This window comes from Girardinichthys multiradiatus, chromosome 2 (assembly GCF_021462225.1).
Source record: "Girardinichthys multiradiatus isolate DD_20200921_A chromosome 2, DD_fGirMul_XY1, whole genome shotgun sequence".
Lineage (NCBI taxonomy): Eukaryota > Metazoa > Chordata > Actinopteri > Cyprinodontiformes > Goodeidae > Girardinichthys > Girardinichthys multiradiatus.
Window position 1 is genome coordinate 17,819,038 of NC_061795.1, and position 24,587 is coordinate 17,843,624.

At 41.4% G+C, this 24,587-nt stretch overlaps 2 protein-coding genes across 5 annotated transcripts; one reads left to right on the forward strand and one right to left on the reverse strand.

Moving 5' to 3' along the window:
• Positions 1–757: 757 nt before the first annotated feature.
• On the forward strand, positions 758–17,470 carry pus7 (pseudouridine synthase 7). Of its 3 annotated transcripts, none has more exons than XM_047350839.1 (18): positions 758–899; positions 1,071–1,265; positions 1,596–1,901; positions 2,011–2,095; positions 5,043–5,159; positions 5,264–5,408; positions 6,048–6,065; positions 6,361–6,472; positions 6,553–6,630; positions 6,819–6,947; positions 12,575–12,700; positions 12,796–12,857; positions 13,470–13,630; positions 13,737–13,863; positions 14,235–14,336; positions 15,449–15,578; positions 15,772–15,863; positions 17,005–17,470. In XM_047350839.1, the coding sequence occupies exons 3-18, from the start codon at positions 1,606–1,608 to the stop codon at positions 17,139–17,141; spliced, it is 1,917 nt and encodes a 638-aa protein (XP_047206795.1). In that variant the 5' UTR covers positions 758–899; positions 1,071–1,265; positions 1,596–1,605; the 3' UTR covers positions 17,142–17,470. The 3 variants fall into 3 exon arrangements, with proteins under 3 accessions (XP_047206795.1, XP_047206788.1, XP_047206801.1); XM_047350832.1 differs by having other exon boundaries at positions 1,071–1,163; XM_047350845.1 differs by lacking the exon at positions 6,048–6,065 and having other exon boundaries at positions 1,071–1,163.
• Positions 17,471–18,617: 1,147 nt separating this feature from the next.
• Positions 18,618–24,535, reverse strand: LOC124858708. 2 transcript variants are annotated; one of them, XM_047350864.1, is made up of 2 exons: positions 20,995–24,535; positions 18,618–19,300 (listed from the first exon to the last, which is right to left on the reverse strand). In XM_047350864.1, exons 1-2 carry the CDS (start codon positions 21,628–21,630, stop codon positions 18,980–18,982), a joined length of 957 nt encoding a protein of 318 aa, XP_047206820.1. In that variant the 5' UTR covers positions 21,631–24,535; the 3' UTR covers positions 18,618–18,979. The 2 variants fall into 2 exon arrangements, with proteins under 2 accessions (XP_047206820.1, XP_047206813.1); XM_047350857.1 differs by having other exon boundaries at positions 18,618–19,303; positions 20,995–24,532.
• Between the last annotated feature and the right edge of the window lie 52 nt (positions 24,536–24,587).

Here is a 24,587-nt window from a genome sequence, read left to right on the forward strand (position 1 = left end):
CAGCATGCCCAAGCGTTGTAGACAGGTCATACAGGAACGTGGAGGCCACACACAATACTGAGACTCATTTTGACTTGTTTTAAGGACATAACTTCAAAGTTGGATCAGCCTGTAGTGTGTTTTACCACTTGAATTTTGTGTGTGACTCCAAATCCAGGCCTCCATTGGTTAATAAATTTGATTTCCATTGATGATTTTCGTGTGATTTTGTTGTCAGGACATTCAACTTTGTACAGAACAAAGAATTCAATGAGAATATTTCCTTCATTCAGATCTAGGATGTGTTATTTGAGTGTTCCCTCTATTTTTTTGAGCAGTGTATATATAGATGTGTGTGTGCGAGTGTATGTATATAGATTTGTGTACATACACATACACATATTTATTTCCTAGAACATTCCCAATTGCTATGACAATCCCTGTGTCAAGCTACTCTTGAATCCGAGACCAACCCAAAGTACCTTACCTGGGATAAAGAGAAAACAAATGGACTGTAGGCTATGACACATTTCTGTATTAAAACTCATTCTTATTGTCTGTAACGTTCAAATTTTTAGAAATACTGAATTAACAGAAATAAAACTTTAAAATATCACTTTCAGTGTTATGAGTCTATATAAAAAATTGTTAAATTTTTTTGATTAAATCACTGAAACACATGAACTTTTCTATGATATTCTGATTTATCAAGCTGCACCGGTAAAATCGCCTCTGATAAAAGATAATCTGCGGTTTGAAATGATCAAACCCGTCACTTCTTAATTGACAGCACCTCCAGCCAATCGCCGATGGGGGCGGGCTTAGGTCTCAGATGTGTTTCCGGGGTCCCACACATGCACGTGTGGGAGACGTTTGTTTCATATCACTTTCCGTACTCAACTGGACATCATCACAAACAGGTAAACAGGCTCAGTTTAGCCACTAAATCTCAGCGTTGCTCACTTTTATTCGCTTGTCGTTTTATTTTACATTTGGTCCTCCAAAGATTGGCCCAGCTTTATCTGCGTTAGCACTAGCTGGCTTTAGTTGCTGAGTTTTACACTCGTTGTGGTGGTTTTGTCCATTTTCAGCCTCAAGACGTCTCTGCAAGCGATTTTTCGGTGGAAGATAAGGAGAGTTTTCCAGATCCGCACTCTTTTCCACCAGCTACAGCCTTTTAAACAGTAGGTGTCATATTTTCTAGCTTTGTGTCAGTTTATTTCAATGATTTACTTTAGAGGAGCTGCTAAGGTCCAAGGGGATAATTGACTGAGAGAACACAAAAAGTAAGTTTACAAACTTCGATATAATAGTAGTTGTGCATTCATTTCACATTTGCTTGCACATCTATCCGAGATGGTACACACTTGGTCACTGAAAGATGCATCTCAGATGTGGACATCAGGAACAGTATAAGTCCACGCAGCGTCACAATTACAATATTGCAGGGCATGAATGCACTGCACTCTAAAAATATTAAGCTACCAACAACTGCAACCAAGTCTTATTCGTTCATTCATATTGCAATTGGAGATCTACGATTGGTCATTTTCTGTCATATATCACCATTGAAAATATATTTCAGAACCTTTAAAAAATGTTTACCTCTGCCTTAGCTTGGCTCTGATGGCTGAGTCGGAGGCTGTGTCTAAGCCAACCCTGGTTGGAGAGAAGAGAGGCTGTCTACAGGACAGGGACGAAGAGACACCAACGAAGAAGCCAAAAGTTGAAAGCGATCGTGAAAATGGGAATGCTCCCAACCCAGACGATGGTGGTAAGGAGGGGCTGGAAGGAGATGCGTGTGATGAAGAGGATGGAGAAAGCTTTGCTGACATGATGAAGCATGGCCTGACTGAGATAGATGTTGGCATCCTGAAGTATGTCAGTGACCATGAAGGTTTCTCAGGAATCCTGAAGGAAAGGTCTGGTTGTCCTCTTGTATACGTCAACAATATGTACATGAATATAGTTTATTTCAAACAGATTTATTTTGGTTTCTTAAAAGGGTCCTTTCTTACGGCTTGTGTTCAGGTATTCTGATTTTGTTGTGAATGAAATCAACAAACAAGGAAGGATAGTACATTTAGATGATCTCTCCATCCCAACAGACAGTGAGGTAAGATATCAGTTGTCTTTCATCCAGCAAGTAGTCAAAAATATTATCTATTAAATAGGGATGTTGCACCCCCCCCCCCCCCCAAATGCAGAACAGTAATTTAGAAAAGTCTCAGTCCAGTACTTCAATACAGCCAATGTATGTACTTGAAAACTCAGTTGCTTTAAAGTGCAGTAAAATACGATGCTACTTTTCATTAGTAATGTTTCACCCAACAATGACTCTCTAGTGCTGGTTTACTAAACAGAGATATTTAGTCCACACATACAGGTCCTTCTCAAAATATTAGCATATTGTGATAAAGTTCATTATTTTCCATAATGTCATGATGAAAATTTAACATTCATATATTTTAGATTCATTGCACACTAACTGAAATATTTCAGGTCTTTTATTGTCTTAATACGGATGATTGTGGCATACAGCTCATGAAAACCCAAAATTCCTATCTCACAAAATTAGCATATTTCATCCGACCAATAAAAGAAAAGTGTTTTTAATACAAAAAACGTCAACCTTCAAATAATCATGTACAGTTATGCACTCAATACTTGGTCGGGATTCCTTTTGCAGAAATGACTGCTTCAATGCGGCGTGGCATGGAGGCAATCAGCCTGTGGCACTGCTGAGGTCTTATGGAGGCCCAGGATGCTTCGATAGCAGCCTTTAGCTCATCCAGAGTGTTGGGTCTTGAGTCTCTCAACGTTCTCTTCACAATATCCCACAGATTCTCTATGGGGTTCAGGTCAGGAGAGTTGGCAGGCCAATTGAGCACAGAGATACCATGGTCAGTAAACCATTTACCAGTGGTTTTGGCACTGTGAGCAGGTGCCAGGTCGTGCTGAAAAATGAAATCTTCATCTCCATAAAGCTTTTCAGCAGATGGAAGCATGAAGTGCTCCAAAATCTCCTGATAGCTAGCTGCATTGACCCTGCCCTTGATAAAACACAGTGGACCAACACCAGCAGCTGACACGGCACCCCAGACCATCACTGACTGTGGGTACTTGACACTGGACTTCTGGCATTTTGGCATTTCCTTCTCCCCAGTCTTCTTCCAGACTCTGGCACCTTGATTTCCGAATGACATGCAGAATTTGCTTTCATCCAAAAAAAGTACTTTGGACCACTGAGCAACAGTCCAGTGCTGCTTCTCTGTAGCCCAAATCAGGCGCTTCTGCCGCTGTTTCTGGTTCAAAAGTGGCTTGACCTGGGGAATGCGGCACCTGTAGCCCATTTCCTGCACACGCCTGTGCACGGTGGCTCTGGATGTTTCTACTCCAGACTCAGTCCACTGCTTCCGCAGGTCCCCCAAGGTCTGGAATCGGCCCTTCTCCACAATCTTCCTCAGGGTCCGGTCACCTCTTCTCGTTGTGCAGCGTTTTCTGTCACACTTTTTCCTTCCCACTGAGGTGCCTTGATACAGCACTCTGGGAACAGCCTATTCGTTCAGAAATGTTTTTCTGTGTCTTACCCTCTTGCTTGAGGGTGTCAATAGTGGCCTTCTGGACAGCAGTCAGGTCGGCAGTCTTACCCATGATTGGGGTTTTGAGTGATGAACCAGGCTGGGAGTTTTAAAGGTCTCAGGAATCTTTTGCAGGTGTTTAGAGTTAACTTGTTGATTCAGATGATTAGGTTCATAGCTCGTTTAGAGACCCTTTTAATGATATGCTAATTTTGTGAGATAGGAATTTTGGGTTTTCATGAGCTGTATGCCAAAATCATCCGTATTAAGACAATAAAAGACCTGAAATATTTCAGTTAGTGTGCAATGAATCTAAAATATATGAATGTTAAATTTTCATCATGACATTATGGAAAATAATGAACTTTATCACAATATGCTAATATTTTGAGAAGGACCTGTACAGCAACAGTTTTCATTTGGCTTATGTTGCACTTTTTATTTCCTCTCTGTTTTGATATGGCTCTTTGATCATTTGGCCCAGAACTCGTTTCGGTGTCATTCCAGTTAAAAGTGCGTGGACAAAACTTGAGGGAAAAGTTGTTCTTCCGCTTCATAAATTAGTGCTTTGAATCGAAATGTCATAAATTTCAATCGCTATTGTTTTAGCTGCTCACTGAGCAGCTGTCCTTTTACTAAAAGCTGTGTGAGGTCAGCATGCAGAGCAAACACGGCCCAGACAGACAAGGAGCTGCTGCAGCCGATAAAGTCTATCTTTCAAAATCTGTGAAGTCTAAAATTCCATTCACATGTTGGTCTGTATTTGTGATTTTTAATCCTGACCCAAACCCATGTCAGAGCATTTGAATGCATTTCACATTTAAGAGGATATGTTACCAGTGGCGGCTGGTGATCAAAAATTTTGCATCTGTATGTTTGTGCGACAACCGTGCCTGCGCATCTGAGCTTCCAGGAGTGTACTTTGATTGACTGGTATCATGGATTAATCTGATTGGATGAAGAATGACACAAAATGAGCTGATTAGGTGCAAAGAGCTACACCCAGAGGAGAATCTTTTAAGTGATCAATTAGAAACCAGGGTGAAGTCACATGGAAGTCAAAAGTTTAAGAACATGCATACACACTCATTTGGCTGGGCCCCCTCACCATTGAAACGGATGTATTTAGGCCTACACAATAAAATAACCTCAAATAAACCCAAAACGAAATGGGAATGCTGAAAAATCAGAAGTCAGATGCATTTTATGAGTGGACAGATGTGATAATTACTTTTTATTTCATAATTTATGTGTACCGTGTCCATACTTTTTTTCCTGCAATTTTTGATAAGGGGCCCTAGCGCCCCCTATTAACAAGCTACCACTGTTCATATCTTTTATTTATGTGGTAATCTGAAAAAGAATAGTAATACTATTAGCTAAACTGACGATGTAGAATACAAGTATATATATTTTTTTATCGCTGCATGAACATGATGTATCCTAAGTGTTTGTGTGCGGTGCATGTTTTTGTTTTTTTAGGAAGGAGCAGAAACTGAGGAGCAACCAAGTGATTGTGAAGTGCTGACTGAGGAGCAGAAAAAGCAGCTCAGTGAGCTGCAGCTCTTCAAGAATAAAGAAGGAAACGTCTCCATCGAGGTGAGTTTAAAGCAGCCTCCTCTTGAGTGTAAAGCTCAAAGCACTGCATTGAAGTCTTATGAAATTTCTCCATAATGTTTCTAGCTTTGTTTTCACTTCTGTAGATAATAGATGATACGAAGGAGAAAAGAACGCTTGTCCACAAAGCCATCAAGAATCAGTTTCCTGGTCTGGAAACAAAGACGGAAGAGAAAGAAGGTCACAAGTTCATTGTGGCTTATCATGTTGCAGGGAAGAAGGCTTTAGCAGGTGTGTGGAAGACAGAATGGGGGCATAATTGTCAATTTTTACATTAATAAAGTTTACCGCATGTCCTCTTTACCTGTATCCAAACTGCAGTGCCTTCAGTAGTCACATCTCTTTTTTCACATTTTTCATCTTGCAACCAACACCTTTAATGTATCTTTTGTGATACATAAGATAAGAGGAAGGACAATGATACACAGAAGATTCTTGCAAGTAAAAATTGCAAAGTGCGGCAGGTGTTTGGCATCAGGTTTGTGGTTGCAACATGAAAAAAATGTGAAAAAGTTCAACGCGAATGAGTATGATTGCAAAGCACTGCATGTGATGCAGTAAAATTATGCATGTGCATGATCAATACATCTGCATGATTCTGCTCAGAGGTCTCACTCTGTTCTTAGTTATGGAGCAACCGATTAACTTATTGTAATGCTTCATTATTATTTTTGTCAAATATTTTTGACATTAAATCAGTGTTACGAGAAATAACACTTGTGATGCATAGAAACTGTTAAAATAGAGCACAGTTCTCCCAGGCCCATGCATGACCAGCATCCTAACATGGCAACTCATCCTTTGGTTTGTTAGAGCCTCTTCTATTAGTAACATTATTCTATCCTCCTTTTGCTCTTCTCTTGTGGATAGAAGTCAAAACAACTCCAGGTAAGAACTGATTCTCCACGCGAGAGAGAGGACCTGGTTGAAATTCATACTGAGTTACTTGGTATAAAATACTAAAATCACAAATGTTGCATAACCGGATCATTTATTTAAAGATTTAGTCTAAATTAGTATAAGATTTTCCCTTGGCAGTTAAAGCGTTGAAAGGGGTCTATACCACACTGCTGAACACTTACACGTATTTAAGGTTATTGATGGAATAAGGTTTATTTTGTATATTTAAAAAAATATATTTTGAATTTTTCTAATCATTTATTTTTTTCTGTCTCCTCGAAAGCTCCAAGGAAACACTTTTGGCCCAAAAATCGTGGCAGTTACTGCCACTTTGCTCTTTACAAGGAGAACAAAGATACCATGGATGCAATCAATGTGCTCTCAAAGTTCCTCAGGTCTGGTTTTGATTATAATTACTTTGTTTTATTTGTAAGTGATAAGGTTGAAATATCATGTCCATATCCATGTTTTTCAGGCTTCGACCCAACATGTTCTCCTACATGGGCACCAAGGACAAGAGGGCCATCACAGTGCAGGAAATTGCTGTGCTCAAGTGAGTGGAAAATGGTTTGAGAAAATACTTTTATCCTATTTCGAACCACTTTGCTGCTGACCTTTGCTACCGGGGTTGCCATTTTGATATATGAAGGCTGTGTTATTGAATTTGTTAAACATATCTGTTGCTGTTCGGTGGAGAAGGTTTGGGGGATCAGTTTTCTTGTTTTCCCACCGTTTATGTAGGATCACAGCAGAGAGATTGGCTCACCTCAACAAGTGCCTCATGAACCTGAAGCTTGGCAACTTCTGCTACAAAAGCCATCCTCTGAAGCTCGGGGAGCTGCAGGGAAACCACTTCACTGTGGTAATCAGGTCAGCAGATAATAATAGAAAGTTTTCAGTAGCTGTTTTCCTACTTATATGTTACATTTTCATGCCTGTAAGCAAACAGTTTAGTACCCATGTATTTAACAGTTGCATATGATTTTTTTTTTGCTTAATGATTAGATATTTATGATGAATTATGGAGATAACATGACATTTGAGCATTTTCTATTTATTTATTACATATTATGTGAAAAAATTGTATTACATCCTGTTTTTGTTAACCGTAGTTTTGATCCCCTTTGGGCCAGTTGACCCTTTATGCAATATGATGGATTATAAACTAATCAAACTAACTCTGAACAACCCCCTGCTGGTTGACATCACTTGCAGATAAATTCAATAAATGAGAATATTGTTGCAAAGTATTTTAGTAACTTAATTAAATGAAAGACATTATATAGATTCTTGTTCATCTCCTTGAGAGGGGTTGGACTCTCTTCTACTCTGAAGTGGCCCACGGGGAGAGGCGGCGGGCTGGTGTGGGTTTGCTTGTTGCCCCCCAGCTGTCGTCTCGGCCTACAGGCTGAGCGGTAGTGCGGAGTACCCAGCCTTCTTGGTGTCCCTGTCGGGGGTGCTGGATAGTGCCCCTCCCAGGGACTCCATTATTCTGCTGGGGGCTTCAACGCCACGTGGGAAACGACAGTGACACCTGGAGAGGCGTGATCGGGACACCCTAGGCAGGAGGTTGATGATCGACTTTGTTGTCGTATCATCAGACCTTCGGCCGCATGTTTTGGACACTCTGGTGAAGAGAGGGGCTGAGCTGTCCACTGATCATCACCTGGTGGTGAGTTGGATCCGCTGGAGGAGGAGAAAGCTGGACAGACTTGGCAGGCCCAAGTGCATAGTGAGGGTCTGCTGGGAACCCCTGGCGGAGCCCTCGGCCAGGGATGTATTCAACTCCCACCTCCGGGAGAGCTTTGACCAGATCCCGGGGGATATTGGAGACATAGAGTCCGAGTGGACCATGTTCTCTGCATCTATTGTCGATGCTGCCGCCCGTAGCTGCGGCCGTAAGGTCTGCGGTGCCTGTCACGGCAGCAATCCCAGACCCGGTGGTGGACACCGGCAGTAAGGGACGCTGTCAAGCTGAAGAAGGAGTCCTATCGGCTGTGGTTGGCTTGTGGGACTCCTGAGGCGGCTGACGGGTACCGTGAGGCCAAGCGTGCTGCGGCCCGGGCTGTGGCAGAGGCAAAAACTCGGGCCTGGGAGGAGTTCGGTAAGGCCATGGAGAAGGACTACCGGTTGGCCTCGAAGCGATTCTGGCAAACCGTCCGGTGCCTCAGGAGGGGGAAGCAGTGCTTCACCAACACTGTTTATAGTGGGGTTGGGAGGCTGCTGACCTCGACTGAGGACATTATCGGGTGGTGGAAGGAGTACTTCGAGGATCTCCTCAATCCTGCCATCACGCATTCCGTGGTGGAAACAGAGGCTGGGGACTCGGGGTTGGACTCTTTCATCACCCAGGCTGAAGTCACCGAGGTGGTTAAAAAGCTCCGCGGTGGCAAGGCTTCGCGGGTGGATGAGATCCGCCCTGAGTACCTCAAGTCTTTGGATGTTGTTGGGCTGTCATGGTTGACACGCCTCTTCAACATTGCGTGGCGGTCGGGGACAGTGCCTCTGGACTGGCAGACTGGGGTGGAGGGTGTGTTCCAACTACAGGGGGATCACACCTCAGCCTCCCTGGTAAGGCCTACGCCAGGGTATTGGAGAGGTGAGTCCGGCCAATAGTCGAACCTCGGCTTCAGGAGGAGCAGTGTGGTTTTCGTCCTGGCCGTGGAACACTGGACCAGCTCTATACCCTCTACAGGGTGCTCGAGGGTTCATGGGAGTTTGCCCAACTGGTTTACATGTGTTTTGTGGACCTGGAGAAGGCATTTGACTGTGTCACTCGTGATGCCCTGTGGGGGGTGCTCCAGGAGTATGGAATCGGGGGCCCTTTATTAGGGGCCATCCGGTCCCTGTACGAGCGGAGCAGGAGTTTGGTCCGCATTGCCGGCACTAAGTCGGACCTGTTCCCGGTGCATGTTGGACTCCAGCAGGGCTGCCCTTTGTCACCGGTCCTGTTCATAACTTTTATGGGCAGGATTTCTAGACGCAGCCAAAGGCCGGAGGGGGTCTGGTTTGGGACCAGTGGATTTCGTCTCTTCTTTTTGCAGATGACTTGGTCCTGCTGGCCCCCTCTAGCCAAGACCTACAGCATGAGCTTGGGCGGTTCGCAGCCGGGTGTGAAGCGGCTGGGATGAAGATCAGCTCCTTCAAGTCCGAGGCCATGGTACTCGACCGGAAAAGGGTGACTTGTCCTCTTCAGGTTGGAGGGGAGTTCCTGCCTCAAGTGGAGGAGTTTAAGTATCTCGGGGTCTTGTTCACGAGTGAGGGAAGAATGGAGCGGGAGATTGACAGACGGATCGGTGCGGCTGCCACAGTAATGGGTGCGCTGTGCCAGTCCGTTGTAGTGAAGAGAGAGCCGAGACGAAAAGCAAAGCTCTCAATTTAACGGTCGGTCTACGTTCCTACCCTCACCTATGGCCATGAACTTTGGGTCATGACTGAAAGATTGAGATCCTGGATACAAGCGGCTGAAATGAGCTTCCTCCGTAGGGTGGCCGGTCACTCCCTTAGAGATAGGGTGAGGAGCTCGGCCATCCGGGAGGTGCTCGGAGTAGAGCCGCTGCTCCTCCACATCGAGAGGAGCCAGTTGAGGTGGCTTGGGCATCTATACCGGATGCCTCCTGGACGCCTTCCTCGGGAGGTGTTCCAGGCACGTCCCACCGGGAGGAGGCCCAGGGGACGGCCCAGGACACGCTGGAGGGACTATGTCTCTTGGCTGGCCTGGGAACGCCTTGGGGTCCACCCGGAGGAGCTGGAGGAGGTGTCTGGGGAGAGGGACGTCTGGGCGTCTCTGCTGAGTCTGCTGCCCCCGCGACCCGGTCCTGGATAAGCGGAAGACTACGAGTACATTATATAGATTAATTACACACACTGATGGTTTCAAGCCTTTATTTCTTCTAACAACTAATGAAAACACAAAATTTAAGATTAGAATATTAGATCAGTCCAATAAAAACACCTTTAATACAGAAATGTGGGCATAATGAAAAGTATGTTTAAGACCTGCTTTAAGGTTATTTTCAAAAGCGAGCCTCATCGGAACGCATATTTTAATTCATTGAATATTTCCTTAAAGTTGACCATGAGTGGATTACAGAAAATTAATTTGAGTCACAGAGTGCCCAATGGCAATGCACTGTTCTATGCAAATCCTCTCCTCTCTATTGCTGAAAAAGTCGGGTACAAAACGACCAAGCTCATCAAAGTATGAAATGTTGATGGGATGAAATAACCAACCCCTTGTATGGATTATTTGTCTATTTTTCTTCAAAAGCCTTTTAAAACTTTAAGCTGCGAAGATGATTGATTTGTTTAGTCAGTCCTAAGGAATAGTTGTTTATTTTTGATAAGCCACTTAATATTGGTCTTTATTAACAATAGTGATAATGGTAGTCACCATGTACATGAAGAAATAGGGTAAACGGTGAAGCATCAGCATATAAGAGCATAACTTTTACTGAAATCCTAGGGTCTAGTGGAATAAAATATTCAGATTTGGAGTAAATTGTTTCCTACATGTTAAGAATGAGCAAATGTTAGCTGAACGTACCTGACAACTTACAAAGAAGCTGTTTCAAACCGTATCTTCAGGGGTTTTTGTACGCCTAGCCATTGGCAATGGCTCTTTTTTTTTTTTTTCTTTAGAAGATCAATTGGCATCATGACTTAATGGCTCAAGGTTCTGTCATAGCCTACTTGGTTATTGTGGGTATTTTTCATTTAATATTGTAAGCATCGTATGAGGGCCACTAAAAATATCATTGTGACACACCAAAAACAGAATCTGCCTCTGCACTTTGAACCTCAGGCGGATGGATGGCAGGCTTGGTGTTGTCACATCGGGAATTACCAATTTAGCTCACAAAAGGAAATAATGGCGGGAGCGCTATTTGGCAACCCTTCTTATAGCACTAATACAAATATTACTTTGTGTATGAGTGTTAGTGGCGTTCTATGGCCGATTGTCGGACGAATAGAACAAGCTATATTGTAAACACAGCAGGACTAATGGTGGCTACCATCTTAGCATTACCAGTTGGGAGAATGAAGACACATTTTAGCACGTTTATAGGACTATGTTAAGGACTATGCGGACATATCTTTATGGGGATTAGTGAGAGCAGTGAAAGTGGAAACACTGATAGTGTTGGGGCCATCCATTTTGGTCGCACATTGTGACACACGCAGTTCAACAGACTTCGCAGCGCTGACGTCACTGGGAGCATAAACCGGCTGAGATGCGGAGTTTCATTGCCATTTCCCGCCTGTCTCAAAAGACAGCGCAACGGAGCCGCATATCTGAGAGACAAAAGCTCGCAGGCGAACTTTTGCTCCACAAGGCCAAAGTTGGAAATCTGTCTGATACGAGAAGATAAGGAGATTTATTTACCGATCGAAGACTACGCCGACACCCGGCGCAGGTGAAACCCACAGAGGTTCTATGTCCAAGGAGATGAGTTTTCCTCCTTGTGTATGCAGTCGACTAACGGTTCATCATTTCCCCTCCTGGACAGATGAGAAATTACCATTTTTTTTCTTTAATTTGATCACGAACGTGTATGAGCCATTAGTGCAATATTTACTGTTAGACACTTTCTGTAGAGAAAAGGTATTAGGAAGGGTTCGATTTGCTGTAGCTCAAGTAAAATGTCTTCTGTTTTCTGTCCCTCACCATGACAAGCTGAATGAGGCTTATCAGTTAGAATATTCCACCTGGTGTCTGGATGACTATAAGTAATTAGCTGTAAATAACAATTAGCCCATTTTCATTGAGGTGTCAGGTTTTATTGTTAACTTCAGCCTGGGTTATGCTGCGCTGCTTTCACCTGTTCCTGTGCGCAGACAGGCGGCAGACTTGTAGCCCTGATAGAGGCCTTTAGCGTAACTTTTTAATGAACGAGGAAGACAGGCAGTCCTGGACTGAGTGGCAGTTCTGGAGAAATTGCCAGTCCGCCCCTCGCTGTGCGCATAGTCGCGATACTGCAACCAAATATTACCATATTTGTCTGTTTTGCAAAACTCTGTGCTATGCTCCATCTAACCATAAAGCATTCGTCTGCCATCACATTGAAAATAATTTTAACTGTAGGAACTGAATGATTAAAAAGATGTGAATTTTTAAAACCGTGGTGTATCTTGATACTAGAAACTAGCCTAGAGAAGAAAATGGGAACAAATTGTCATTGCAACGGGCTGCTAGAAATAAAGTTAATGAGAATTTAGTTTATCTTTGAAGTTTGTTTGCAAAAAAGCAGTTCCATTCATTAAGGCCTGTTATAAAGATTGAATTTCGTGTCTAATCAACAAAAAGCCCAATCTTCTCCAACTGGCACTAAGAACTGGACTCATGAAGGAAAACTCAACCATGTTCAAAAGAAGCATAGAAAACTAATGTTGAAAAGAAATGAATTGCTCCTCAAGATTCTGCATAAAACACTTGATTTCCATGTTGGATAAAAACTGCTTTGTGATTTTTAGCTCTTTTTGTTCTTGCTCATCAGGAACATCTCAGGAACAGATGAGCAGGTCCAACAGGCCATGACTTCCCTCAAGCAGACTGGCTTCATCAACTACTATGGGATGCAGCGCTTCGGCACCACCGCCGTGCCCACGCAGCAAGTAGGCAGGTGAACTGCTTGTAGAAATCCTGACAGAATGGTGTGAATTATGATGCAGCTGCATTGGACGGAGAACTCAGGTTTTCTGATTTTGCCTGTTTCAGAGCCATACTGAGAAACGACTGGAATCAAGTCGTGGATTTGATTCTGAAGCCTCGGCCTGGAGGTGACCTTTTTCTTTTCCCTAAACTCTGCTTTTAAAGTCAAGCCATTAAAGCTACTTGCCAGACTTTTCTTTAAAGTCACTCCTATATACTTTAGATGTATATATCAGCATTTAATTGCATTTAATTTACTGTTTTGCTGTAAATAATTTTTTATTCAAGATAAAATGTACCCTCCCTATAACAAGCTTCCATGGTTCTGATAAGATCACATAATGCTTAAAACACCTGATCACTTATTAGAAGGTTGTTTTTTTTTTGTACATCATATTTGTCTATTTTGCATGTCTTCCTTTAAAAAACATTTAGCCTTGCAACTGAATTACTTCAGAATTATTTAACTCACTCATCCACATGTAATTTATTAATGCCAGCTCATAAGCTCTATTTCTGAGTCTTGTGACGCCATCGACCCAAATGCACGCAAAGCCAAATCTGTTTATTTTTCTTTAGTGGCTTTTTAAACTTGTATTTAGTGAAATTCTGCTGTGTAAATCCAGACTTGGTAACCCATCTGTGCTTTTATTTCCAGTGTATGTTTGTTAGTGAAAATAAAAAAAAAAAATACAACACCAGACATCTTAAAACTTCTTTGTCTGGATCACTTTCTACAGCAGAGAAAGTATACCTGGTTCACTGCAGGGAGGAGTGGGCGAAGAGTCAGGACCCAGAGGCTGCACTGAAAAAGCTGCCAAACAAGCGGTGTGTGGAGGGACAGCTGCTTCGTGGCCTGTCCATGTATGGCAAGAAAAACATCGTCACTGCTTTTGGACAGGTTTGTTGGTTTAACACTGACAGACTAAAATTAAAAAGAGAAAAATCCTTCCTGATGAATGTGTTTTTATATATTCCAAAATTTGCTCTTTCTGTCAAAACTTTAGATCCCCCGAAACAACCGGCTGATGTACGTGCACAGCTACCAGAGCGTGGTGTGGAACACCATGGTGAGCCGCAGGATCGAAGCCTTCGGCTTGAAGGCAGTGGAGGGGGATCTGGTTCTCAGAGGACGTAAGTCCCCTTTTTTTTTTTTTTTTTTTTTTGTTTAACAGGGAAGTGAATTTCAGATCCTGAACAGGTGTTAGCCAGATGTGGTCACTTAGAGAAAGCCTTCTGTAACCCTTAAATGCATCATCCGTGCTTGAGTTGTGTTCATTTTATTAGTGACATGATAACGAAATGAGTAGACGCACACATAGACAAACGGCGTAATAGCTTAAAAAAATCCTTTGATGTTTTTGTTTTCCCCATTAGAGATGTTGCTCCTCTTGTTCTGAAAGTATAAACTAAAATTGACAGTTTGGTTGTAAAGTGATTTCTTATGGGAAAATGCTATTAAAGAATCCATTTCAATCCTCTTTACTTTTTGTTTGCTCCTGAAGCCAGAGCACACGTCTTGTCTGCAGAGGAGGCCGAGAGTCACTCCATCCATGATATCGTGATGCCACTTCCTGGATATGATGTCATCTACCCTTCCCACCACAGTAAGACACATTTCTATGATTTTCAGTTTTATTATTTTTCAAGTAGTATGACAAAAGAATTCAAATGGATAAAAACAATATTTTTTCGAAAATGTAATAACCAGTTAAAATGGGTAAAATAGCACTCAGATAAGTCAGCATTTCAATGCAGGGTTTTCCACTTACACCCTCACGTATTTAGATGTAGTGTGCTCCTGACTGTTGCAGTAAGAGTGAATTGTAGCAACTAGTGAGTCTGGTAAGTAGAGCTTACTTACTTAGAACTGCCAGCATGCCAAGGTGTGACTTCTGAGTGGATGAAAAGATGCTAAATGAAGTCTCCATCCTGAAAAATCCTAAAGCGTCATCACGCAACCTTCAGAAGGCATTTAATACTGTCGCCTGTATAATCAGGAAGAGGATGGACAATTCATGGAGAAAAACTTTGCTCTGTAAGACAAACACGTGAAAACTAGGACTTCAGGAGTAATATTCTGTTAATTAATTTTTGGACACCAGAACGGAGGGCAAGTTTAATCTAAATTAAATGCAACATTCCTGGAAAAGAACCTTGGTGGTGAACCAGCAACAGGATCATGGATCACCAAGGCTTATTGCTGATGGCTGCATAGCTGCTGACTGGTTTGGTTAGAAGCACTAATCCCTGATGGCTGCGGCATCTTTCAGCAGGATAATGAGCCACGCCACAAAGCAGAAGTTTTTATGAAGCCAACAGCAAGCTGTGGTGTTGACTTGGCCTCTAGATTCCCCACATCTCTGTCCAATCGTGCATCCATGGGATGTGCTGAATAAGTCCAATCCATCCTAGTCATTTCAAGGACCTGTAGCTATCACCTTGGTGCTAGATTCCCCAGCACACCTTCAGGGGCCTAGTGACTTCAGTGCCTCGACGGGTCAGGTCTGTTTAGAAGCAAAATGGGGACCAACACCATATTAGACGGGTCATAATCTTATGCCTTATTGGTGGAAATAAAGAGGCTGTGAGAAAAATGTAATTATTATATCCACTTAATGAATTAATATCTAGATGAGTAAATCCCCATGAAGTAAAACTAAAGTAATTTAGATTAACTTGAAAGTTGTAACATCTGTATTTGTCTTGGTTCTGTCAGTTGGTGACGGATATGGAGAGCTGCTCTCTGCAGACGGCCTGGACCTCAACAACATGAGGCACAAAGTGAAGGACTACTCTTTGGCAGGAGCCTACAGACGCATCATCATCAGACCCACTGATGTCAGCTGGTTAGCAGGATTTCCTGTTTTTCTTTTTTTAGTTAAGATGTTCTTAACCGTAAGTGTCACGGTTGTTCAAGCCTCCTGATAGTTAAGATAGTTAAGCATTTTGACAGTGTTTTTGTATGCTACAGTGATTTATACTTGAATTTATTAAGAAAGGTCTTGGTGTAGAAACTGATGCTCTGTTGTTTTGTTGCAGGGAGGTGATTAACTATGACAACCCTCGGATCTCTCTGGTGCACAGTGATTTTGAGAAATTGGAGAATAAACCTGCTCCTGTCTTCAACAAAGGTCTGTTTGTTTTAGACCTTCTTTGAACAGAAGATATTGTAAATACAGTTTTACTGAGACAGTCTAAAACACACAAAAACGTATGGGCCCCCGCTGCAGCCTGTCTGTATGCTGTGGCATAAAGGCTTCTAGTGCTACAAAATAAAAAAAGGTATAGTGTTTCAATCAAAGCTTCCTGATAAAACGAAACTGATACCTGTAGTTGGTGCATTATGTCACCCATACCCCAAGCTGCTTTTTGTAGCCAGTTTTGTAAAATGATGTCCTATTTACGCCTACATGTCTAAAAAAGTGTAGATTATCCTTGACTGTCTGTTTTTGACCTATTATAATGATGTTCACAGCGAAAGGCTGTAATGGCTGTTGCAGCTCTGGGCACTGAGCTCATATCCATTTTTCTCCTGCAAGAGGTACAGAGAGAGCTGCTGAAACACTACTTATTAAATTTTAAGATGGTCAAAGAAAAGCACCAAGTTTAAGAAGCTGGAGAAACAACTTTGTCAGTACCTTACGTCCACACATAATTACCACCTGGAGCTGCATTGAAATGTGTAATTAGAGAAATGATCAATAAGTTGTATTAAAACAGAGTAAACATGCTAGCATTAGTGTGGCACTCCAGTAAACTGATCCACATGAAAACAGCTGTGTCAAGTCGGATATAGTTAGAAAAAAACCTAAAGCTGCACCTGTTTGAGGTATTATCAGAACAGTATAGTAGCTTTCTTAACCTAGTTAAGTCATGTTGCAGCAGAATATTAAGACCGACCTAAAAAAAACTCCAGTTGAGACTAAATCTGTTGCAAAAAACTGATAGTCTACAGCACCCTGAAAGTCATTTGAGAGTGAATTAAGTGCCATACAACCACAATACTAATGTAGACTGTGTTTATTAACTGTATATACAACGCATTACTTGTTAAGACATATTGAACTGGGCCTCAGATCGATATTGGCGGACAAAGACATCCTGTTCTGTGATTTAAAAACTGCTTATATCAACCCGAGGCATCATTGTAACTGTGTTCTAGCAGATCATAATGAATGATGTCAAGATTAGAACCAGTTTCAACTGGAGACATTAATAAAAATATTTAATATGAGAGATGACCTGTGCTGCTGGTCTGATTCCTTCCTACAGAGGGGAAGTATCGAGCTCTGCGGATGGAGTTTTCCCTGCCTCCCTCAACCTATGCTACCATGGCGATCAGGGAGGTCCTCAAGTTGGACACCAGCATCAAAAAACAGACACAGCTCAACACAGTTTGGTTTAACTGAGACCAGAAAAGCTTCGGCCCTGAACTGGACTGCTGCAGGCACAAATCGATATGTTATGTTTTTTAGAGTTCTGTGTGTCGTGAGATGTGTATGTGAGAGAGCAACAACTCAGTTCTCTATATGAACTTTACTGTTGTTTCTGTAGAGTGCACAAGGATGACCAATATTCAGTTTTATGTTTTTACCTTAGATTTTCATTTTAATTTAAGAGAAAGCTTTGCATTCTGGGTGATCACATACCTCTGCTGCTGGTTTGTACAGAAGTGTTGTTTTTAGCTCTTGGCTGAAAATAGGAGTAAAATTAAGGAAATAAATTAAAGTGACCAACATCCGAGTCTGATTGCATTTAATAAAAACATTTATCGCTGTTTTTTAAAACATATCCATTAAATATTGTACTAAAATACATACTTACCACAGTAATCGTAAATAATATAGTATTCACCACTGTCAAATAGTTAAAACCTTTCCTGAACACATTTTATTTAGAAAATGACAGCTGAGGAAAGTTGGTAGAAAATACTTGGAAAAGTGCTGTGGCTAGAATCCTACACCTACTCCAAAGGGTTGTTTATGTGAGACTACAGCCGTTTAAAAAGAAATCTGTTGTCTGTCATTTTATTACAGTGTTTTAGTGAGGCTGGTTTATATACATTGGTCAAATACGATGGTGTTTAATACTACATCAGGATCAGGGTTGGTCATTGTGGAAATTACTGCTACAAACTGGCAGACGTCCTCACAAGGCCGCTCATTAACTTGATTTCCTGATACTTTGGCTGATTGAAATGATTATGTTCAGGGAAAAATCTTTGCTTTTTAAAGGATGGTTCCTATTTTAAATATTATGGTTTTCCTGACTCGAATTTATACATTTTCTGTAACATTCAGGGCATTGTGGTAAAAAAAAAAAACATTTACATACTTGGGCTTAATTATCTGTACGTACAAGTCATGAAACAACCCAATGCTCAAATCAGCTACCAGCTCAGCAGAGGTAAAGGGATATTTCAGCTATTTTTTCCTCCCAGGCTTCGGGACCAACTCAAATCAGATCTTCTCCAAAATCTGTAACAGCCGGGTTTAAGAATCTGCACAGATTTGCTCTACTAGGCATGGGTTGAGGACCAGTTTCTGGGCATACGAAGGTTTTTGAAACATACTGTTTCAAGGCTGCTAAAATCTCACGTAGTTCCTACTGTTCAAAGTCCTTTTAATGAGATTTAGTTAAAGCGTGGAGTTTTCTGACTGTAAAAAGTTGCATCTAGTATTTATATTTTTTTTCTTTGTGTCAAAAAAACTATAATCGGTGTTATTTTAGCAGCACCAGGAATAAGTGTTGAATTTCTTTTTGTTTATTATTGGTTTTAATTCTGTGATAAAATCAAACTGTCTTTTACTCAGTTATGATACCAGGCAACTCAAAGCAGCCCATGTCTGTTACACTAAATCCAGATTATTTGAATTGCAGCATTGTGACCTTTGATGCCTTTATTGTGGATCAAAATTCAAGTTATTTTTCTTTTTAATAATCAATATAAGAACTTTTTTCTTTACATACTAATTCAAGACTGGAATGTAATAATAGCAAATTTCCTACTTTTCAAGACTACTTCTTTTGCACTAAAGGAGATGATAAATGAAGTATTGAAGCTATTTCCTTTAGAATATGGAAAGCCTCATTATCTCTTATTTTGGCTGCCACTTATATTCTTCCTGGTCATTTTGCTCTGTTGGGAATCTTCCCTGGCTGGTCGGACCAGCAGAAAACTGACAGAGAGGCTGGCCGTCGACCCTCAGAGCATCATTCTCTGCGATAAATCTGTACATTACGTCAGTCAGCTCACGCTGGCACCTCCTCCAGATGGAGTGCTCAAAGTTGTGCATGGCTGACCGGAGCCACTCTGCAAACGCGTCTCGTTCCTTGTCACCTTCTGGTCTTCGCTGATCGGGGAGCTCTTGCTGTTGTAGGACCAGGAACTGCTGAGAATGTTCAGCAGGATGATTAGACCCACAGAAGCTTGCCTGGTGGTAGGGTTGCTACTCACGGGGGTCATGGAATGGGACTTAACTGACTTGGGACAGGGAGCAGGCAGACTGGCATTGTAAGAAGGGGCGTTCAGAGTGGCAGAGATGGTGTTAACACCCACCTTCCTTCTCTTCTGAAAAGGACACAGAAAATTGCACACTTGAAACTTAGAACAATATAAATAAGCACTGGTTACATGTATAGTGGTACCAGAAAATATTAGTAACCCTTCACTTCTTGCACATTCTAGTCCATTAGACTTACTCTGAAACTGATTTAGGTGTACAGTAGTTTTCTAGAAAGAAAATCTGGACAAAATAGCCAATAATGACAAAGTGAGAACATATTTCTACATTTGTAAACGATTATGTAGACATTTATTTAAAAAGAATAGGCACATAAGTATTTACGCCTGCTATGACAAAAAAAAAAAATTAAGCTCAGGCAGATTGTATCTTCTCTAATCATTCTTGAGAGGCTTCTGCAGCTTGATCGGAGTCTGGGTCTACTATCACTTCGACAAGATTTATAATACAACAGGCTTGTCTATGTAAGGTATAACGTATATTAGGGCAGAAACCAAGCAATAAAATCAATGTAATATGCCTGACTGGATTGAACAGAGGCACAAATCTGGTGGATGTATACACCGCTTTTCAGCAGATACATCCACTCTGTTACATCGGTATACATCGGTCTCTGTTATTTGGAAATAGAAGAAGTATGGAGCCATCAGGGCCCTAGATAGGTTTGGCCCACCTGATCAAATCATCCAGAAATCAGGCTCTTGGTCAGTGGTCATTCAGGCAGGGCTCCAGTGTTCCCTTGTGCAGATATAACTCTTTCGAAGGTAGACCGTTGCTAACATACATCACATGTCAGGGCTTTATGGTAGAGACCAGAAGGAAGCCACTCCTCACTAAAAAGCACACGTTAAGTCTGATTAAATTTTATACAAATGCACCTTGTTAGACCAGGAAAAACTCAATTCTCTGGTTTGATGAAACAACAATACAACTTCTTAGCCAGAAATCCATGCCTGGAGAAAAACAGGCACTGTTTATCACCCAGGTAACATCATCCCTACTGTGGAGCATGGTGGCGGTAGCATCATGCTGTTGGGATGTTTTTTTTGTGGCAGGAACTGGTCTGCTTAGAGTTGAAAAAGGCCAGAGTATGGTATTTATGTAATTATGTATATATGTATTGGGTAATAAAGACTCAACACAAGATACTGTTTTGAAAAAATATATTCAATTACTGTTGAACAACCAACTGTCTACAAACACTAACAGTCCACAAGGGCCAAGTTTGTCAAGTACTGCAGCTGCTAAAAATAGTTCATAGACTAAGGACACACGGTAAAATAAACTAGAATAATACTATGTAATATAATGTAAACCTAAATCACAGTTGTTTGGAGATCAAAGTCTCGATAAACATTTATCAACACTACCCATCCAACCTGATGGAGCTTCAGAGGATCTGAGGAGAAGAATGGAAGAAAATTCCCCCAAAACAGACGTGCCAAGCTTGGACAGACTGGAGGTGTTAATTTCTGCCAAAAGCGTTTTAGCAAAAATATTTAGTAATGGGTGTAAATACTTATGGAACACTAATCTAACCAGTTATTTACAATAAAAATAAAACTGAACATCTTTATAAAACCCTCTTTGCCTTTTGATTAAGGGGTGCAGTGTGTAGATATTTGTAGGGAAAAATGATCTATTTTAGAAAAAGCCTGGAGCAGCAAAATGTGGAAAAATGAAGGGGTGTAAATACTTTCCGTTGGCAATGTAAATGACAATGTCTAGTTTCACTGACCCCTCTCCTCTTCAGGACTGGAAGAATGTGTGGTGCCAGGAACTCAAAGCATTTTAGTATCCAGGAGTCACGCTCCGTCAACCCAGAGGACTGCTTCTCTGCACAGAGCTTCTTCAGGCGGCCGTACCTGGTGCGCAGGCTGGTGTACCAGGTCTTCAGGATGAGGATGTCCTGGCCCATCTGACCAGCCATCTCACGCCACAGAGCCTCCTTCCTGTTGGTGTCTTTGTAGCTTTTCAGCTTGCGGTTGTAGAGAATGGGGTTGGTCTTCAGCCACTCCACCATGGATTCTTCTTCCTCCTCTGTCAGCATGGCCACCACCTTCTCCTTTCTTGGCTTCTTGGTGGACTCATGTTCGCTGTCGGAGTCCTCAGTGGGAGCGGGGTGCTCTCCAGGACGCTCAGGATCTGCTTCCTCCTGGGAACCCTCAGCAGAGACATCTTCTAGTTTTATCAGCAGCATGACAGGTTGCAGGTAAAGGGCTTGTTTGTGCAGAACCACGACCACACGCACCCTTCTTCCTTGCCCGATCGTGACGAGGAGCCGTCTTCCTCTGTGATGAGAGCGTCTGGCGATCTGATTGGTTGTAGGGACAGCAGCAGCGGGACATGATGCGCGTAGCAGGAACCCAGCCATGAGCGTTGCAGTACCTTACTTGGAGCGCTGTCAGCGTGGCGTGGGGTTACCAGGGTCACAACCAAGGACCGAACCCAGCTGGAGTGGGCAAAACCTGCCTCATTGTGTCCAAAAGAAGCAGCCGCTGTTCTTTATGGGGCAACGTTCAGCTACCGAGGCGTGTTTTTTTCTCTAGCTCCAGCCTTTCCAACCAGGAAAAAGATCCGCGTGTTTTGTGCGACAGTGGATCCACTGACTCCACAGATCTCAAAGAGGTGAATGAAGCTGACACCCACCCACATGACTGCGGTCAACTGAGCCCAAAAATTGGAGACCATTAACTCTGCTTGGGGTTGATGTTAAAATATTGTCCAAAGCTTTATACTTTCGACTACAGTCAGTTGTGGGAAACTTAATTGGGATGGAACAAACTTGTGGAGTAGTAGGACGTAAAATAACGGATAGCCTAGGTTTTTTTTAAGAGACTGTTATCTTTATTGTAAAGAACGGAAGCATCCTCTATGTATTTTGGGGATTGACTTGGAAAAAGCCTTAGATAGTGTAAGTCACTCTTATTTAAAAGAAGTTTTAAGACTATGGTTTGGTGGGAATTTTCAAAAATGGATTCATCTCCAATACAATAATTGTGCCAGTGCTGTATTGGTAAACGGCAGGCTTACACCTCCAATCAAGATCAAATCGGGGGTGAGACAAGGTTGCCCCTTGTCCCCGATTTTGTTTATTTTAGCTATGGAACCTCTGGCATGTTCGTTGCGACAAAATCCCTATATTGTGGCTATACTGTAGATTTCTGGAGAAATACACAAACTACCCCAACAAAGTACCACAAACGCTTCTTTTTGGTGAGGTCGATCAGGTCCAACATCTGAAACAGTGGTGGTCAGTGGATTACTGGAAGTCCCGGAGGACTGAACACGCTCTTCTCCATGTATGCTGTGGGAAGTGGTGGAGGGTCTGGACAGCTGAAAGTGGAAGAGCATCCGCATCTCCTCTGATCTCTCCTGGACTGGAAACACCCCTCGCCTGTTGAAGAAAGTACAACGTCAGCTCTTCTTCATCAGGAAATGAACAATGTACTTTCTCCTTTTATCTGACCGTGTTACAGTCCAGTGTTTTAAAGTCACGCTGTCTCAAGGATATGCTCTCTGCTCCAGCGTTTATTACAGCATGATGTGTCACATCCAAACGTTTTAACCTAGCGATTATCCGTCAGTATAGGTGCATATAGGACACAACCTGAAGTGCAAAGTTTGGTTTTCTGTATCAATGTGTGGTTGTGATAACTCTCAGCACTGTAGTTATATGAATTAACATTATTGCATTTCATAACTATTTAGACTTTTGACAGAAGAAGGGGTGTGTTATTCACTATGATACAGTTTAAAGACACCATGTCAGAGGTCTAAAAACTCAACTCATAAATAATAAATCAATTAAACAATATAAATAATATGTAGAGTGCACTGTATGCTCTCATTCTGGTAAGGAAAGAAACTTGTGCTTTTCTTTTAGAGCAATCTTTGGAATGAAGCACAGATCTGCAAACGTTTATTTTTAAGCATCTATAAATTTATTGTGTTGATGCAGTATATCAATAAAATACAAGAATAATACCACCCTGAGTTTTTGTATTGTACCCCTCTTCAAAGATTCCAAATGGACCTACTCTTATTCAATTCCCACTATAGCATCACTAAATTTCTGCACTCATATGATGTGGTTGGAGCCATTGTTTTGCAGGGCAAGATCTGGAGCTGCTGAGATTTTGGTCCCATCCCCTTTAACCCCAAAACAGATAATACAGATCTGAAACTCAAAATATTAAACTCAAAAAATAGCTAATCAGCCTTTACATTAGTTTAATGCATTTTTAATGCATTAATGCATTTGTAATCAAAAACATATTTTTGAGTGTTTATAACTGTTTATAATATGAATGCCTTCCTTTCTCTCTGCCTCAGGCTGTAAGGTCTAAATGCCCAACCCCTTCAACAGTTGCTACCAATGTAAAAAAGCATTAAAAACAAAAGATCCACTGCACTATCAAACATCATGCTTTAAAAATAAACAAAATTAAGAATATATTGGGTTTAAAAAAAAAAGAGAATATTTAGTGAGAATTAGTGATCTTTGCCATCTAATATTTTGGAGTAGATAGTGTTTGTTTTCTCTTTCTTCAATATCTTGAACCCCACTCCCCTACATGGAAGAAAGAATAGTTATATAAACTCTACACTCATTTTTACATTTGGCTATAATCATATGTATATTTGTTAACTTTGTTGCTTCTTCCCTGCTGCATAAAACAACCTGTTTTTATTTATTCATTTTTTTGTTGTATGTTTTTTCTTTCTAAGGAATTGTATGGCTTTTGTATGGAGATATACATTCCATGTCATGATGAACATGTAACTTTGGAAAAAAAAGAAATATTTTTCTGGAAGCAAATATTTTATTGCACAATAAACTGTAGAAGTTGAACATAATCATAATCAGGATTTCTTAAAATATCAGATTTTCCATTTTTGCTTTTATTGCAATTATTAGAGAATATGATAAGAACCAGTTGTTCTTTTTAACCAACACTTGACAACTTTGAGTTTTTACCCACTACAAGTTATGTTGTTGTTGAGGTAGTGTGAACTGCCTGCTAACACTTGGTCTGCAATTTAGGTTCTTAAATGCACATGTACAGCAACATTGTACGAGGCACTGCACTTTTTAAAAATCGCCTGCACAAAGTAGTAGCTAAAAGGTAAGGTTATGTTTCTGAATTTATTTTTATAATTTTTATAGTTTCTGTTTCCGTTCTAAGCCAAGGATGACACTGGAAATGTTTCTGTGTATGTATGACTTCATTTATTTACTTTGTTTAAAAGTTAATATAAAAACTAATAAAAGTTAAACACTAAACCTTATGAAGAATATTTTAACGTTATTTTAGCAGTATTGGGGGA